This window comes from Phyllobates terribilis, unplaced genomic scaffold, assembly GCF_046119375.1.
Source record: "Phyllobates terribilis strain yellow unplaced genomic scaffold, ASM4611937v1 Scaffold_2__4_contigs__length_985480577, whole genome shotgun sequence".
In the NCBI taxonomy this organism is placed as follows: Eukaryota; Metazoa; Chordata; class Amphibia; order Anura; family Dendrobatidae; genus Phyllobates; species Phyllobates terribilis.
Genome location: NW_027362762.1, coordinates 424,518,509 through 424,534,591, shown reverse-complemented (window position 1 = coordinate 424,534,591; position 16,083 = coordinate 424,518,509). Strand labels below are relative to the sequence as shown.

The 16,083-nt window shown below is 40.5% G+C and overlaps 1 protein-coding gene across 3 annotated transcripts in view; it reads left to right on the top strand.

Moving 5' to 3' along the window:
- The window catches only part of EIF4H (eukaryotic translation initiation factor 4H), a 37,910-nt gene extending 23,952 nt beyond the window's left edge, over positions 1-13,958 (top strand). For 2 of the 3 annotated variants that reach the window (XM_073665184.1, XM_073665183.1), the window contains 2 exons: positions 9,796-9,948; positions 12,177-13,958. In XM_073665184.1, coding sequence (XP_073521285.1) covers positions 9,796-9,948; positions 12,177-12,319 — 296 coding nt within the window. In that variant the 3' untranslated portion in view covers positions 12,320-13,958. Of the gene's footprint in view, positions 1-2,971; positions 3,023-9,795; positions 9,949-12,176 lie in introns of all 3 variants that reach the window. The other variant, XM_073665182.1, reaches the window with a different exon arrangement.
- Positions 13,959-16,083: the final 2,125 nt, after the last annotated feature.

Below are 16,083 nucleotides of genomic sequence, written 5' to 3'. Positions count from 1 at the left end.
TTATTTTTTTGTATGGCACTAAGAACTTGTCGAGAAGTAGTTACTAACTATCTGCCTGCTGTCGACTTTTGCTAGTTCAGAGCAGTCACGGACCGGTCCTGCTGGTGATTCTCCTGCTTCCGGTGACGTCACATCGACAGAGCAACATCTTCTACCTAACAGGATGGAGCCGTCTGTGACTCAGCTGTCGGCAGTGACACCCAGTCAATGGAGCAGACTGGAAGAGCGAGAGCCGTTCTGTTGACGTGAGGTCAAAGGAAGCAAGAGAATCACTGCCTGAGCCGGCAGAGATCGTCCCTGTGCAGAGCAGGCAGGTAGTTGGCAACAATCTTTGCTTGCGAAGGCGGTGATTCTCCTTACTTTGACCTCGCGTCAACACAGCAGCTTTTTCTCTTCTGGTCTGCTCTGTCAACTGGGTGGGTGTCACTGCCGCCGTCCTGCTGATTTACAGCCGGTACCCCACAATTGGGAAGATGCTGCTCTGTCCACCTGACCTCACCACCGTAAACGGGAAAATCGCCAGCAGGAGTGGTCCGTAACCGCTCTGAGCCAGCCGAGATTGACAGTAATTGCCTGGCTGTTCTGCTTGCTAACTACCTGCTTTAAATGCTTAGTCCTATACAAAAAAATAAGCAAAGGCCCAGATAACCCCTTTTATTGTTCCAAATTTTGGCACACACCATTGTCCTAACTGGTGTACATTTCAGTTTGTGATGCACAGACAGCCTATGGTGCGACCAATTTATTAAAGGGCATCTTGGTAAATTTGGCGCATCTTATTTCAGCGGTTTCTTTCTAGGACTGGTTTATTCAATGCCAGTCTCTATAAGTAAATTTTTCTTTTGTATACGTAGATACTCAAGAACGACTAAATGAAGTGGGAAGATTTTTTTTTCACAATCAATAATTATCATAATATTTTAGATTTCTTCATTTAACCTAGTCATACAATGAGCTTTGTGTTGTGAACGATTATGGCTGACCTTTAAGCTTAATTATTGGAAATGATTTAAATTAACATTTTACTACTTGTTTTGTTTCAGGTTTAAAAAGAAATGTGTAGAAATGCCCACCCAAAGTCTTTTTATGACCTTATGGGGGATACTGTATGTTAAATACATGAAAACCATAAATTAAAAAGCCCCAATTAAATCATTGTTACTAGCGTCACCCCACACATACACAGGTTAATGACCTATCCTAAGGAAAAGGTCATCAATATCATTAGACCAGACATCATTAATGGTTTTAAATTCTAATGTTATGAGGATTTCTCACTGTAACGTTACTACAACATATAAATAATCCTTAGGCTGTATTGCAGAACTGTCTTTCTGCACCCACAGAGTCTATGCATCAGTACTGTGCCTCACACTTCCTGCAGGGTTTTTTCTTTATACAGAATCAATGAGAATAGAACTAACAGTATCATTCATTCCATGTAAAGTCTGTTAATTTTCCCAGAGGCATTTCTTCTTGGGGACAATACAGTGCTAGTGTTCATGTTTGAGTGCTTACCCATTATAGTATCATGTGTAGTGAAACCATTGACCATTTTTAAAGGGAACCTGACAGCTGATCCATGCTGCCTGATCCGTGGGCAGCAAGTATTGGACACTACCTCTTTATTGTTAGCCAGGTATGTTTGATTCTTAAACTCTGTGGCGTTTCAGTGAACCACATACTTTAAGACCCATTTGGACCAAGTCACACCAGAGACTACTTGAAAAGGATGGTCCCCTTGAGTGACTGTTCTCTCCCAAACGTGTTTATAGGGAGAGATTTGTAAAATGCTGTCAGCAGGTGGGAGAAGCTGGCCTTCCTGGCTCTGTGCACAGCATCTCCTAAAGAGAATCTGTCAGCAGGTTTTTGCCAAGTAATTCGAAGACCACATAAGGTTGGGGCTGAGACACAGATTTCAGGGATGTCCCTTATTAGGCTGTGGGCCGTTTCAATATGATGAATGTTTTATCACCAGGAGTTTATCACTGCCTGGACTACAGCACATGTGAGCCCTGGTCTGGCCACTTCCCCCTCCTCTGATGAGCAGCTTACTGTCAATAGACAATGTACATACTCATCCTGGCGTGGGCAGGTTATAGCTTTCTGAACTCTGCTACATCTAAAATCTTTGATTGTGTCACAACTGCTGCACTCAGTAAACGAAGTGATACATCGTTGGAATCGGGGGTCTCTTTATCTACATGTCATGCTGCTCTCAGATAAAGTAGCAAAAACCTGGTGACAGATTCCCTTTAGAATATATATATATATATATATATATATATATATATATATATATATATATATATATATATATATATATATATATATATATATATATATATATATCTATCTGAAACACTGCAGGATTTCTGATCCAAACATATGTTGGTTAAATCATACAGTCACTGTCTGATACATGCTGCCCATGTATCTGCTGTCAGGTTCTCTTTTTTTTTTTTTTTTTTTAATACATTTTTATGTGTTTTTTTTTTATCTTGTTTACACCATCTTATGTTCTACATGGCTATATAATACACAATACATTTTTTATTTTATCACTGACTATTGGAAACTACATGCAATCGCTGGCTGAATAGATGGGATAATTAAGAAATTAATTGGATTATTAATCTAGTTCTTACAATATAATGTGGAAATGCGTGTTTTGGGGAGGAATTTGTGATTTTTGTGGTTTGGTCCGTGGTCTACCGGCAAAAGTATGTAGTGATTTTCTGTTCCCGTTAATGGAATAAAATGACTGCATTCATCACTGGTCGCTGCTGGCGAAGAATAAGTTCTAGTTGTTTGGGTGTAGGTGGATCTTGACTACTCATTTTAGTGGAGAACTGTATTTTTATGGTGGTTATGTTGCTGTTGTGGATGGGTATCGGGTTTCCCACCTCATCCTGTAATGTTTTGGTTTGCTCAGTTTTCGATTTCATGTTGCTGTTACCTTATTTTTCAGGAAACGATAGTTACGGCTCTAGAGGAGGTTCACAAGATGACTTCAATTCTGGTAAAGGTTACGTTTATTTTTCCTGAGGGCTTTCACTGGTTTTTCCTGGTGCGGGGGTCATCCAGCTGATGTTATTTCTTTTACACTAACACCAATTACTTTTAAGAATTTGCTTTCTCCCCTTTTTCTCTTTTTTTACACTTAAAGTAATTTTTTTGTGCACACCTTTATGTTGTCTCTTCTAGTCTTTGCTGCTTAAAACTATTACCTACACTCTTTTTAATAAAAGAAAAAAATGAATATAACATGATTTCAAATTCAAAATGCACTTTTTGATTGTATAAAAATACACCTTTTCACCTGACGGAGCGCACAGGTCCTGTTTTTTGCAGCTCACTTCTCCGTTTTGTTCTGTAGACTAGGGCACAATCTGTAGTAATTTCTTTAGGATGAGGGGACATGTAGAGCGACCAAAGCTCCCTAGGTGTCGCTGCTACATCGCAGCCCAATACAAGTGAATGGAGTCACAATGAGATCAAATTCACTTGTATTGTAGCGAACTTTGGCTGTGCGGCAATCCTGCAGTTTTTACACTGGCCCCTGTTTTTTTTTTTTTTAGACTTTATACCTCCCGTCCATTCAGGAAGAGTTTTAAGCAAACTCGTTATAATCACAGGCAGGATTACAATGACTCAAAACACCTCTATACATGGCGAATAAAGGATTCATCAGTCACTTTAAGTGATTTCATACCTGACCTTTGCACAGACTCATTAAAGTGGTTGTCCACTACTTGGGATACTGCCCAGAGCCAGCATGGACAGCAGGGCAATGTGCAATGGGGCAGTTTGTGTTGACCATATACAATGCTGATTAAGTGTGGCTCCTTCATGGGTGCCATATTGCTGGGCAGAAGAGATGCCTGGCAATCTACTTCTGTATTGTGACAAAAAAAACTTGATGACGAGTACAACTAATGGAATTCGATAGTGCAGGAAGATGCACCCCTAGATCGGAAGGCACTCAACAAGCTAATGGGGAAGAGCCGATGGTCGACCGGAGTATGATCAATGCTCATGACGTGCCAGGATCAAAGCTGTAAGGTGTTCTTGGGGCTGATATCGCTTGGTCGAAAGGGAAGATCAAAAGCTTCAGAAATATCAAGTTCGGAAGGCAAACTCGACATCGTCAAAGTCGAAATGGACAGAACAGGACTCTGCTTACTAATTAGCTAATCAAGATGGTCTCCATCCTGAAATTTCCAGTCTGGTCTACTATTCTGGCAACAATAACCAAAGAAAAAACTGTGTCTATTTCATTCTCAACAGAAGATTGGCCGGTGCTGTCCTGAAGTACAGTGCAGTTAGTGATGGTCATCTTCAATACGCCTAGAAGGAGCACAAATCCATGTCGGTTATACAAGTCTACTCAACAAGACATGCAGAGGAGGATTACATTGAACTATTGTATGATCAAGTTCAAGAGGAAATCGACAAGCCGCCAAAACAAGATTTCCTCATGATCATGGGAGACTTGAATGCCAAAGTGGGCCGTGGCAAACATGGAACCATTGTTGGAAACTTTGGACTTGGTGAACAAAACAAGGCTCCTGCACATTGAAAGCGACACATCCCTTCTAGATTATGCTGATGCACTGTGGTGGAGCACAGTTGGGATTTAGAGGGACTCTGTCAGCTGTCTGACTGTCCCTGACAATGACTGTGCAGGCGCTTGGTGCATAAACGCATGGCCTCAATCCCCACCCCTCTTCATTGATTATCAGCTCTGGCTTCATAGAGCCAGAGAAGAGGGGGAGATGGATGGAAAAAGTGGGAAGATGCATTTAAAGGTTTGGCCAAGTCATGATGCACCGAGCGCCTGCACTTGGTTTGAACACTCATTCTGTGCTAGTAGTCCCTTTAATGGCGCTACGCCACGCCACCTGTTGTACACTCAGTTTTGCAACGCCCTGTGTTTCCATCAGAAAGCAGAGGTGGCTGAGGGTGACAGTTGGCATAAAAATAACTCGCAAAACATGTACATGTTTGGTAACAGTATAACTGGTGGCATTTTTCTCCTCTTATCTTTAGGCTCAGAACACTGGAGTGCAGAAAAAAACACCCTCAGGCTATGTGCCCACTATGCAGAAATGCTCCGGATTTTTCCTGTGCATTTCTGCATCTCCCTGGCAGAAAAAACACATGCGGATTTTACATGTTTTTTTTCTTCCAGGGACAAGCGTATGTCACACTTTTTGCACATGCGATTTCGCATGCTGGTTGTCAAGCGTTTTTACAAGTGATTTTAGCATCACTTGGAAAAGTGCTTGACAACTTGGTCACACTATATAAATCCATGCAACCGGCATGGCTTTATATAGTGTGACCAAGTTAATAGTTTAAAAAAAAAGGATAAAAATGGTAAAAAATAAAAATTATACTCTCCTTCTGATGGCCCCTGGTCTCCTTCTCCGGTGTCTTGAGCGGCTCGCGATGGTGTAAAAGGACCTTCCATGGCGTCTTTTAGTCATGTGACAGGTCACGTCATGGAAGGTCCTTTTACACCACTGCGAGCCGCCCAAGACACCGGACGCACCGGAGAGAAGACCACGGGCCGTCAGAAGGTGAATATAATGTTTATTTTTTTATTTTAAATTTTTTTTTTTTTTTTTTTTTTTTTTTTTTTTTTTTTACAGGTACTATGGTACCCGGGTCTGGAGGAGAGCCTCCTCCTCTCCAGACCCAGGTACCATAGTCTCATTGAATTGCAGAATATCTGCATGTGGACATGTGGTCATTCAGATATTAAGCGATTCAATGCAAGTCAACGGCGACGAAAACGCCACGATTACGCAAAATAACTGGTAGTGCTGAGGATTTTTCCGCAATGATAATCTGCAGCGAAAATTTCCGCAGCATGTGCAAAGCACATGCGGATTATCATTGGGGAACATGGCAGGCCTTCTACCAAGCGTTTTTAAGCGTTTCCGCGGCTTAATTGCACTTGCGGAAACGCTTAAACGCATTGTGGGCACACAGCCTAACCCTCTGCAAAGGTTTTATGGGACTGAGGTCATAAGACCGTGCTGACAGAATAAAATAGAAGCATATGCCACTTAAGATGCACCAAATTGATTCAGTGGCATGCTCCTCTCCTGAAATGTTAACACCACCACTTTTTATTAATTTGATGGGCAGTCATGGCTATGCCCCATCCTGCTCCGCCTCCTCCACAGCTCCGCCCATTTTGAAGGAGCTTCTTTAAAACTGGTGTGAAACCGCCAAAAGTAGCTAAATTTATCTGCAACTCCACCTTACAAAAAAAAAAAAATTTGCGACTATTAAAATTGTTTATACTTTGCTGCGTGTTTTGATGCAATTGCACCATACCCTCACAAAAGGCTTTCATTGTCGCATCCAGTGTCCCTGACAGGATTATGGTCTCTGTAGATCCTGTAGCAATGTGTGGTAACTAAAACATAACTTTTAATCTTAATCAAGTAAAACCATACAAATTAATTAATAAAAGATCACTCCAGCCGAACCTAAAGTACAAAGACCGTGCAATTATCAAAGAAAATTGGAAAACTCTCTCACCCAGAATGAAGATCAGGAGTCAGGTACCCGGATCTATCATGGTCCTTCAAACGGTCCTATTCCCCCCCCAAAGACAGTGCAATTATCAAATCACAATGCAACACAGGTGCCACGTCCCTTTCGGAGGCCATCATATAGGAAGGAATCCTTCCTGGCAGTATTAAATGGTGACGAACACACGAACCTTCCTATCATGAGCTGCTAGGTCATAAACGCCATATACGTCATTACAATACTCCTGTCACAGGGTGAGAATTCATCGTAGCTCTCAATTGTATATAGAAACGCTCAGGAGTCAGGTACCCAGATCTATCATGACCCTTCAAGTGGTCCTATTCCCGCCATGCCATGCCCAAGGTATCATCAGGTGTGAGGTGCTCTGCTCCCTACGCGTTTCATCTGCAATGCAGGGCCAGGGTCCCTTTTCTTGTGTGAGAGAATCGAGGCTGATTATACAGCACTTGGAATACATCCCAGTGCAGTCCGATGTTTCCCACGCATCCAAAGTCTGGTATGGGTAAGTGCAATCCGATTCTCGGATGCACCCGCAGCATGCTGTTTTTTTTTTTTGTTAGTTTGTTTTCCCCCCTCAGGGCGATTCAGCATCTACACTGCCCCATAGAATAACATTGGTCAAAGTGCAATCTGATTTTTAATCTGACTTCACTCGTCCGATTTTATACGCTTTTGTGAGCGAGCCCTAATTCTGTTAGTAGGTGCTGGTCAGTTTTTTTTTGTTTTTGTTTTTGTGTATGGTTTTATATGTATTCTGGCCATACTATTCAGTTTATTTATTAACTCTTCAATAAGTAGTGAATTTTTAAATTTTTCTTTTTTGAGCTTTTATTTTTTCCAGTTCTAAAAGCCATAACTTTTTTTTTCCATCGACATAGCTCTATTTAAGGCCTTTTTTTTCTTTTTTTTTGCAGTATGAGTTTGTAGTTTTGAATGACACCAATCATTTTGTTTTACATTTGAGAGTCCTCAGTGGTTAATACTAGGGTTGAGAGAGCATGTTCTGTCCGAGTATGCTCAGGCCGAGCTCTCAGTATTTATAGCTGCTTGGTGATATGGTTGAATCGCTCCTGTGTGCATGATTTGCAACTGTTTGACAGCTTTATTACATGTGAGGAATGTGTAAGAAATAGACAGGGTTAATAGAACATACTCGCTCAACACTAGTTAATACCTTTTTAATGGCTAACTGAAAATATGGTAACGAATTGCAAGCTTTCGAGACTATTCAGGCCTCCATCAGGCATAGATTAAACACAAAATCTGAAGTCACATATTTATACACCACTATTCCAATATTTACGGCCACAACTGTTTATCCTTCTCCCATACTGATAGTTCTGCTTTACGTCACTTGTCTCATCTCTTGCATTAAATCTGTGTCCTGTTGTGTATAAATATGTGACTCTTCAGATTTTGTCTTATACTATGCCTGATGAAGAGGCCTGCGTAGTCTCGAAAGCTTGCAATTCGTTACCATCTTTTCAGTTAGCCATTAAAAGGTATCAATCACTGAGGACTCTCAAATCTAAATATTTTTCTATCTACTGGCTAACATGGTAAAAAGATACATATTTTTCCTGAACCAATCATTTTATCACTCCAAGTACTGGAAAATAGGGGGTGGGGGGAAGAATCCAAATGCGGTGAATTTGCTGAAGGAAAAAAAAGGAATTCCACCACTGTTCCTTGTGTTTATAAAAATGTCCCATCAACATGATTCTCACTGTCAAAAATGTGGCAAAATCAAACTTGTCCAGGTTTTTTTTTTTTTTTTTTTCTAATTATTTTAGTGGTGAATATTGAGGGGGCAAATTTTGTAAAAATTAAAAGAATAAACCTATGGTGGTGATGAGTGTATGTACAATGAGAAGCAATGTGACTTTAGAATATCCTACAGCCTGTAGACCTCTAATACGTCTTTCAGATAAGCCAGGTGGCAAATATAATTCTATCCAGTCTGCACAAATCTCTGTGGGCTAGATGCAGCAGACTTGTCCACGTGCAGTATCGGTCTGGAGTCCAGGCTGTTGAGCTCACTGACGATTGCCTTGGGTACTTGTGTGCACTAATGGTAAGGCTCTGTAACCGTGTAATAGACAGCAGTATAACTTTTCATCAATACAGGGGTTGTCCAGTAAAAACAAGTTATCTACCCACTGGATAGTCGAGAACTTAATGTTCAGTGGGTGTCCCCATTGCTGGGACGTGCACCAAACAGCAGATGGGGGAGTTTTTATCACTGTTACAAAACAGAGGCGCAGGTCATTTTCTATAGCTCTACCCTCATCTACTGTAGCCTCACCCATCCCTCGTAGATTGTGAGCCCTCGCGGGCAGGGTCCTCGCTCCTCCTGTACCAGTCGCCCGTCACATTGTGTTCAAGATTATTGTAATTGTTCTTGTATTATACCCCTTCTTTACATGTAAAGCGCCATGGAATAAATGGCGCTATAATAAATAATAATAATATAGGGCTGCTAGAAAGAGCCAAGCACAGCACTCTGCAGAGCCACGGAGAATGAATGGTACACACGCGCACTGCTGCTCCATTCTAACACGGATAAAAGATCACTGTTCTGCCGATTTGGAGTGGGTCCCAGCAGTCCTCCCTCCGGTTAACAAGTTATGACTTATCCAGTGGACCAGTGATAACTGGTTTTCACTAAGCAACCCCCTTAAAGGGAACTTGTCGTTCCTAAAACTGCTATTAATCTGCAGGTTAAGAGAGTTCTGAAGTTGCCCAACCACTGCACTGAGACCCCTGCTGGTGGGAGGAAATTAACTTTATTCCTCCTGGCAACCTCTGACTTTCAGTCGTAGAGGCGCGGCATGCGCTGCTTCAATCACGGCTCAATACATAATGAGCAGCAACTGGAACCATGCTCCTGACAATGACTGTCAGCCAGCTCAGCAGTGCATCAGTGCTGAGCCGACTGTCAGTCAGAGAGAGGCGGCTGTAACCACTCCCGTGGAACTATGTACTGAGCTGTGACTGAAGTCTTTTATGACTGAACGCTAAGGCTGCCAGGAGGAATAAAGTTAATTTCTTCCCTTCATCAGGGCTCGCTGTGTGGTGGCTGCATGGCTTCAGAACACTATTAACCTGCAGGTTAACCCCATGTCTGCAAGTTAATAGCCATTTTTGACATGACAGGTTCCCTTTAGCAAAATGTTACTGAGTAATATGTTTTCATGTTAAATATTGATTTGTTTTATTTAGGATTTAGAGATGATGACTTTTTAGGAGGCAGAGGAGGTCGGGGAGGTCGCAGTGGACCACCTAGTGATCGGCGAGGACCGCCAGCTTCAGGTCCTGGACGCTACAGAGAAGGACCACGTCCAGGTTCTATGGACTTCAGAGAACCTACAGAAGGTTGGGAAGATGTTTGATAGGATTAGTATAAATTCTTTTCTGTGTGGTTCTTGAAATGATTTATTTTTTTCTGCAAATTATCTTTGTGTACATTTCGGTAATCTTTCTGGCTTACTGCTTTTTCACCTAGCTATTATTTTTTTTCTCTATTTTTAAGTGGCTAGACTGAGGCAGTGGACATGCTGTGTTACCTCATTGGCTCACTGATCGCCGGTGCCATTGGGTTTATCTGTCAGTTGGGGGCTCTCAATGGTGCCCAGGTCAGCCATGTACAGAAGCCTAATAGCCTGCCATTTAAATTTTTACACTGACAAGTATAATACAAAGCAGTGCAGAGGTATTGCAGTGTATTTTAAGAATGCTGAATGACTGCATGTCTAAACCATTTCTGGGAATAAAAGGTAAATCTAAGCTCAAGAATGTGACTGTTTTGGCTTTTTTTTATCCTAAAACAACAATTTTTTCCGCTTCTAAAGTCGATTGATTTTTTTGGCCCCTCTTAGCCATCAAGTAATTTGTGCATTAAAATACCCATGTCTTCTGTTTTGTGATTCTTCAGCACCATTGCTGCCCTATTCTGCATTTTGTGACCACAGTTACGACTTTTCGGCTCACACAGCAGCTACAGCGTAGACTAGAAGTCACTTTCTCAACGGAAGTGTATGAGACTGAGACTCGGAACAAGGCTCTCATAGACTTCTATTAAGGAATAATTTATTGGTCCGCTATGAGCTGGCCAGTCAGAGCTGCAGCCATATGGTGTAGAAGTCAGCGATTGCGAAGTATTTTAATGTGTCCACTGTACACACATTACTGATGGATAATGGAGGATAGAATAAAAAAAACTTCTGCAGTGGTCCTTAAAATTTTGCTTTGATTATTTTTTATTTTTTTGTTATTGGAATTATTCCTAGTACCTTGAACACATTGTCAAAAATATATTAGGCTAAGGATAGGTGTCTGCGGCATCCATGCGCAAGAGCTTTACCCAATGTATGCTGTAATATTGCGATAGGCCCCATTCACTAGACACAGGCCAAGAGTGTGTTCTTTGGCTTCTGTCTGACAAATATGCACTCAGATACTGTTTGTTTAACTATATATAGGAAAGTAAAGCAGACTGCACTTTCCTATGTAGAGGTCTACTGTAAAAAACCTATACCTTGTAGTATTCTTTTCTTTGCAATAAGTCCTTATCCTTCTCCTAGCAGTGACCACCATCTGGTGTGTACTTCCTGAATGTATACACCAGACAATGCCCACAAATGTAACGTGACCTAGCCTAAATTTACCAAAAATCTAGCTTGAATGCCTTACACCTGACGAATCAATATATTTTAGACACTTTCTGCCTCGCGTGACCTATATGCACCAAAATGCTTGTGCAGATTTGTCTCTTGTGGAATGAGCTATAAAGTTAGACTACTTTCAAAGTGTAACCGTTTTAATTTCTTTCATAAATCAATAGTACACATGAAAGTAAACAATTTTGTTAAATATCTTATCCGAGAAATTTGCTTTTCTCTCTGTAGACTGATTTTTCATTTTTAAAATTCTCAATTCCAGGGTAAAATGTGTGTTCAGTAAAGACAGATTTTTCTTTTTTACTGACATAAATGATGGTTGCTAGTTTATATGATTCTATGCGGGGAGGAGCTCTGACTGACTCCTTCCTCTTGGACTCCTTCCTCTTGGACTCCTTCCTCTTGGACTCCTTCCTCTTGGACTCCTTCCTCTTGGACTCCTTCCTCTTACATATAATCGTATGAGAAGCAACTGCCTTCTCTCAGTAATGTAATAATCTGTCTACAGATTTTACCTGTGAATTGAGCATTTTGATCATGAATAATCAGTCCAGAAGGAGAGAAGCTTATTTCTCTAATAATATACATTACAAAGTTGCTTATTTTCATGTGTACTATTGATTTATGCAATAAAGACTACCTGTCATTTTAATTTTTAAGTGTCGAAAGATAAGCCCAATTTATCATCTAGGAAAAAAACAAAAACTTGCCCTTTTAAACAGTGTGCAGATTTGTATTCTCTATTGCTCTTTCCACAAAACCTGCAACCTTCTTGAAAATTTTGGCAAAATCTGTCTGTAGAGCCTAGGCCATCACTGTGTGGAAAATATCTGCTCTGTGCACACTTATTCTTAATATTCTGTATAGCAGGGAATATACTTTTGCTTTTAAACTTTTTTTTTTTTTTTTCCTCTCCTACTACAGAGGAAAGGGCACAGAGACCTCGACTTCAGCTTAAACCCAGGACAGTTGGAACCCCGCTCAATCAAGTAGCCAATCCTCACTCTGCTATCTTTGGCGGTGCCAAACCCAGAGAGGAGGCTGGTGGAACAAAAGAGAAGGATTGAGCTGATCATTGGGAGGGATAAAGGAGAGAGTAAGCTGGTCACTCCGGAACATCAACCCCGCAGTTTCCATTCCTGCCTCCTGGCATTCACTCCTCATCTCCCTCCTGTCTGAAACTGAACACTGAGCTTGTGAATGCATGTCAGCTGTTAACAAGTGGTTTTTAGTACGTTCTCTGCTTTTCTGTATCTTGTACCTGCATTGTGCTGTTTCCACCTCGATATCTATTGCCTAGTCGCAGGGCAATGTCCTGCACGGAAAGCCCCTTCTAAAAACGGAGTTCATTTTGGACATGGGAGAAGAACTGCAAATTTGTCCATAGTTTTTTTTTCTTTTTGAATTTAAGGGCGATTGTTAATATTCTGTTAACACTTGGTTGCCCTTGGGATTTTTAGTGCTTTGCCTCACCTCTTCCCTTGCATGTTTTGTTCTGTATTGCCAAGACTCTTGAGATGGTAGTACCTGGCATATGTGTGTTCCATGCCACGGATTAAAGTGACAGGCAAGCGCTAACCTGTAAACTTGGCCAGGTTTTTTTGGCTTTTAGCCTGTTCCACAAACACCTCCCTGTATTTGTACAGAATGCTCAATATACTTCTCAACTCTGAGAAAATTTATCTAAATAACTTGTTCACCTTGGCTTATATATATCTATATGACTTATCCTATCCCGTGTCTAGATTACTCTATAATGTGCTTCACAACTGGTTAGACTCTCTCCACTGTGCAATTAATGTACAGTATGGAGACACAAGTCATGAAAAGGTAGCAGTTCCTCCAAAAAGGAAAGATGTGCTAAGTAGAATTTTCTTAGTAAAGTTTTTGTTACCTAATTATTTTTAACATAAATACAATGAAATACTTTTTTTTTTTTTTTAAGCTCTTCAACCTGGAAAATTGAGCCTTAAATATACTACAATGTCTACAGACAGAACATTGACAGTGCTAAAATACATTTATAGTGTTTGTGTGTTCTTCTTTTTTTACATTTTTTTTTTTTATCTCGCCTCTTGTTCTCCAAATCTCCTTTTTTTGCTATTGGTGCTGGCTCCACTTGTAAAGCTCTCAACAGAGAGTATTCACTAGTCTTATTGTTTGAGGTCCATTTCTAGACAAATCCGTTAAGTGGTCTACGACAACGCTTCTCCTAAAATTAGGAGGTTAATATATGAAATGTGGCATAGAGCAAATTACGTTGTATTAATGAATAAATACCCGTTTTCCTGTCGCTGATGGCTGTAACTTTGTTGCAGGCAGCTATGACTGAAGGATCTCAAACCAGTATTATGATAAAAGATGAGGGCAGAGAATTTTACCTCCAGTGTCTCAGCATATCAATTACTTTCACTCTCCTTTCTCTACATACATTCTCTGCATTAAGAACCATTTGTCTAACACTAGCATCTAAACAAGACATGCTTTGTGGTAATATACAAGAAGAAACACCATACCCTCAGATTTCCTCTAGATTATTTCCATCTGCAGTTTGGGGGAAGCTTAAAGACAGAACAAACAATTGCTCTATACATTTGACTTTAAAGTGGGAACTCCAAATACTCAACACGTTCTGCTTCACGACCGTAAATATATGGACATGGTATTTTGTGGAAGATCTTTTAAATAAAATAAAAATGTAATGAAGTGGCTTGTCGTTTGTGGTTTCATTTTTTTTTTCTTAATGAACTTACGGTAACTGATCCTTCTGTCATTCGGCCTATGCAAGGGAAAGAAAATGATATTGTATGTTTGATTGCTATCCCCAAAGCAGGGTTGACAACCCAGTTTTTGTTTTGTTTTTCCTCTTCTCCCTGGAGTACCTATTCAAAAATATCAAACATCCAACTTTTTTTTTTTTTTTTTTTTTTTTTTAGGACAAATTGTAAATTCCAAAAATTAAGTGATTCTGAAGACTTGGCATACACCTACAGTGAAGGAAATAATTTGATTCCTTGCTGTATTTTTAAGATAGCCCACTGACAAAGACATGAACAGTCTATAATTTTAGGGGTAGATTAATTTTAACATTGAGAGAGAGAATATTCAAGAAAATCACATTGCATAAATTTATTTGCATTTTGCAGTGAGAAATAAGTATTTGATCCCCCTACAAACCATTATGCGTTCTGGCTTCTACAGACCAGTTAGATGCTCCTAATCAACTCGTTACCTGCATTAAAGATAGTTGTCTTACATAGTCACCTGTATAAAAAGACTCCTGTCCACAGACTCAATTAATCGGTAAGATTCTAACCTCTACAACATGGGCAAGACCAAACAGCTTTCTAAGGATGTCAGGGACAAGATCATAGACCTGCACAAAGCTGGAATGGGCTACAAAACCATAAGTAAGATGCTGGGTTAGAAGGAGACAACTGTTGGTGCAATAGTAAGAAAATGGAAGAAATACAAAATGACTGTCAATCGACATCGATCTGGGGCTGCATGCAAAATCTCACCTTGTGGGGTATCCTTGATCATGAGGAAGGTGAGAGATCAGCCTAAAACTACATGGAGGGAACTTGTTAATGATCTCAAGGCAGCTGGGACCACAGTCACCAAGAAAACCATTGGTAAAACGTTATGCCTTAAAAGTTTAAAATCCTGCAGTGCCCGCAAGGTCCCTGTGGTCAAGAAGGCACTTATGCAGGCCCGTCTGAAGTTTGCCAATGAACACCTGGATGATTCTGTGAGTTATTGGGAGAAGGTGCTGTGTTCAGATGAGGCAAAAATTTATCTCTTTGGCATATAACTCAACTCGATGTGTTTGGAGGAAGAGAAATGCTGCCTATGATCCAAAGAACACCGTCCCCATTGTCAAGCATGGGGGTGGAAACATTATGTTTTGGGGGTGTTTCTCTACTAAGGGCACAGGACTACTTCACCGCATCAGTGGGAGAATGGATGGAGCCATGTACCTTAAAATTCTGAGTGACAACCTCCTTTCCTCCGCCAGGACCTTAAAAATGGGTTGTGGCTGGTCTTCCAGCAATGAACCAAAACAGCCAAGGCAACAAAGGAGTGGCTCAAAAAGACCATTAAGGTCATGGAGTGGCCTAGCCAGTCTCCAGACCTTAATCCCATAGGACAGCCTCAAAATCTTAATGATTTAGAGATCTGCAAAGAGGAGTGGACCAAAATTCTTCCTGACATGTGCGCCTCATCATCAACTACAAAAAACTGACTGCTGTGCTTGCCAACAAGGGTTTGCCACCAAGTATTAATTGTTTGCAAGAGGAATCAAATACTTTTTTCTCACTGCAAAATGCACATAAATTTATATAATTTATACAGTGTGATTTTCTTGACCTTTTTTTTGGGATATTCTATCTCTCAATGTTAAAGTTAACCTACCCTTAAAATTATAGACTGTTCATGTCTTTGTCAGTGGGCAAGCTTACAAAAACAGCAAGGGATCAAATAATTTCCTTCACTGTATACAACAAAAACGGAAGTATAATTCAGTTTTCTTAACAAACAGCACACATAAGTTTAGGTTCACAGATATACAGTGCTCTGTACTGATCCCTGCATCTGGGTTTCCATCGAAAGCCCAACAGACCCCCAATGAAGCTATTCACTGTTATAAGGCTAACAGTTACTTTAGACACTGAAAACACTGACTCTGTTGGGATGCAGATTACACTGTGTCCAAAGTGACTGTCAGTCTCATAGTGAATGGCTTAGGATTCTGATACAACCCCTGGCAAAAATTATGGAATCACCGGGCTCAGAAGATGTTCATTCAGTTGGTTAATGTTGTTGAAAA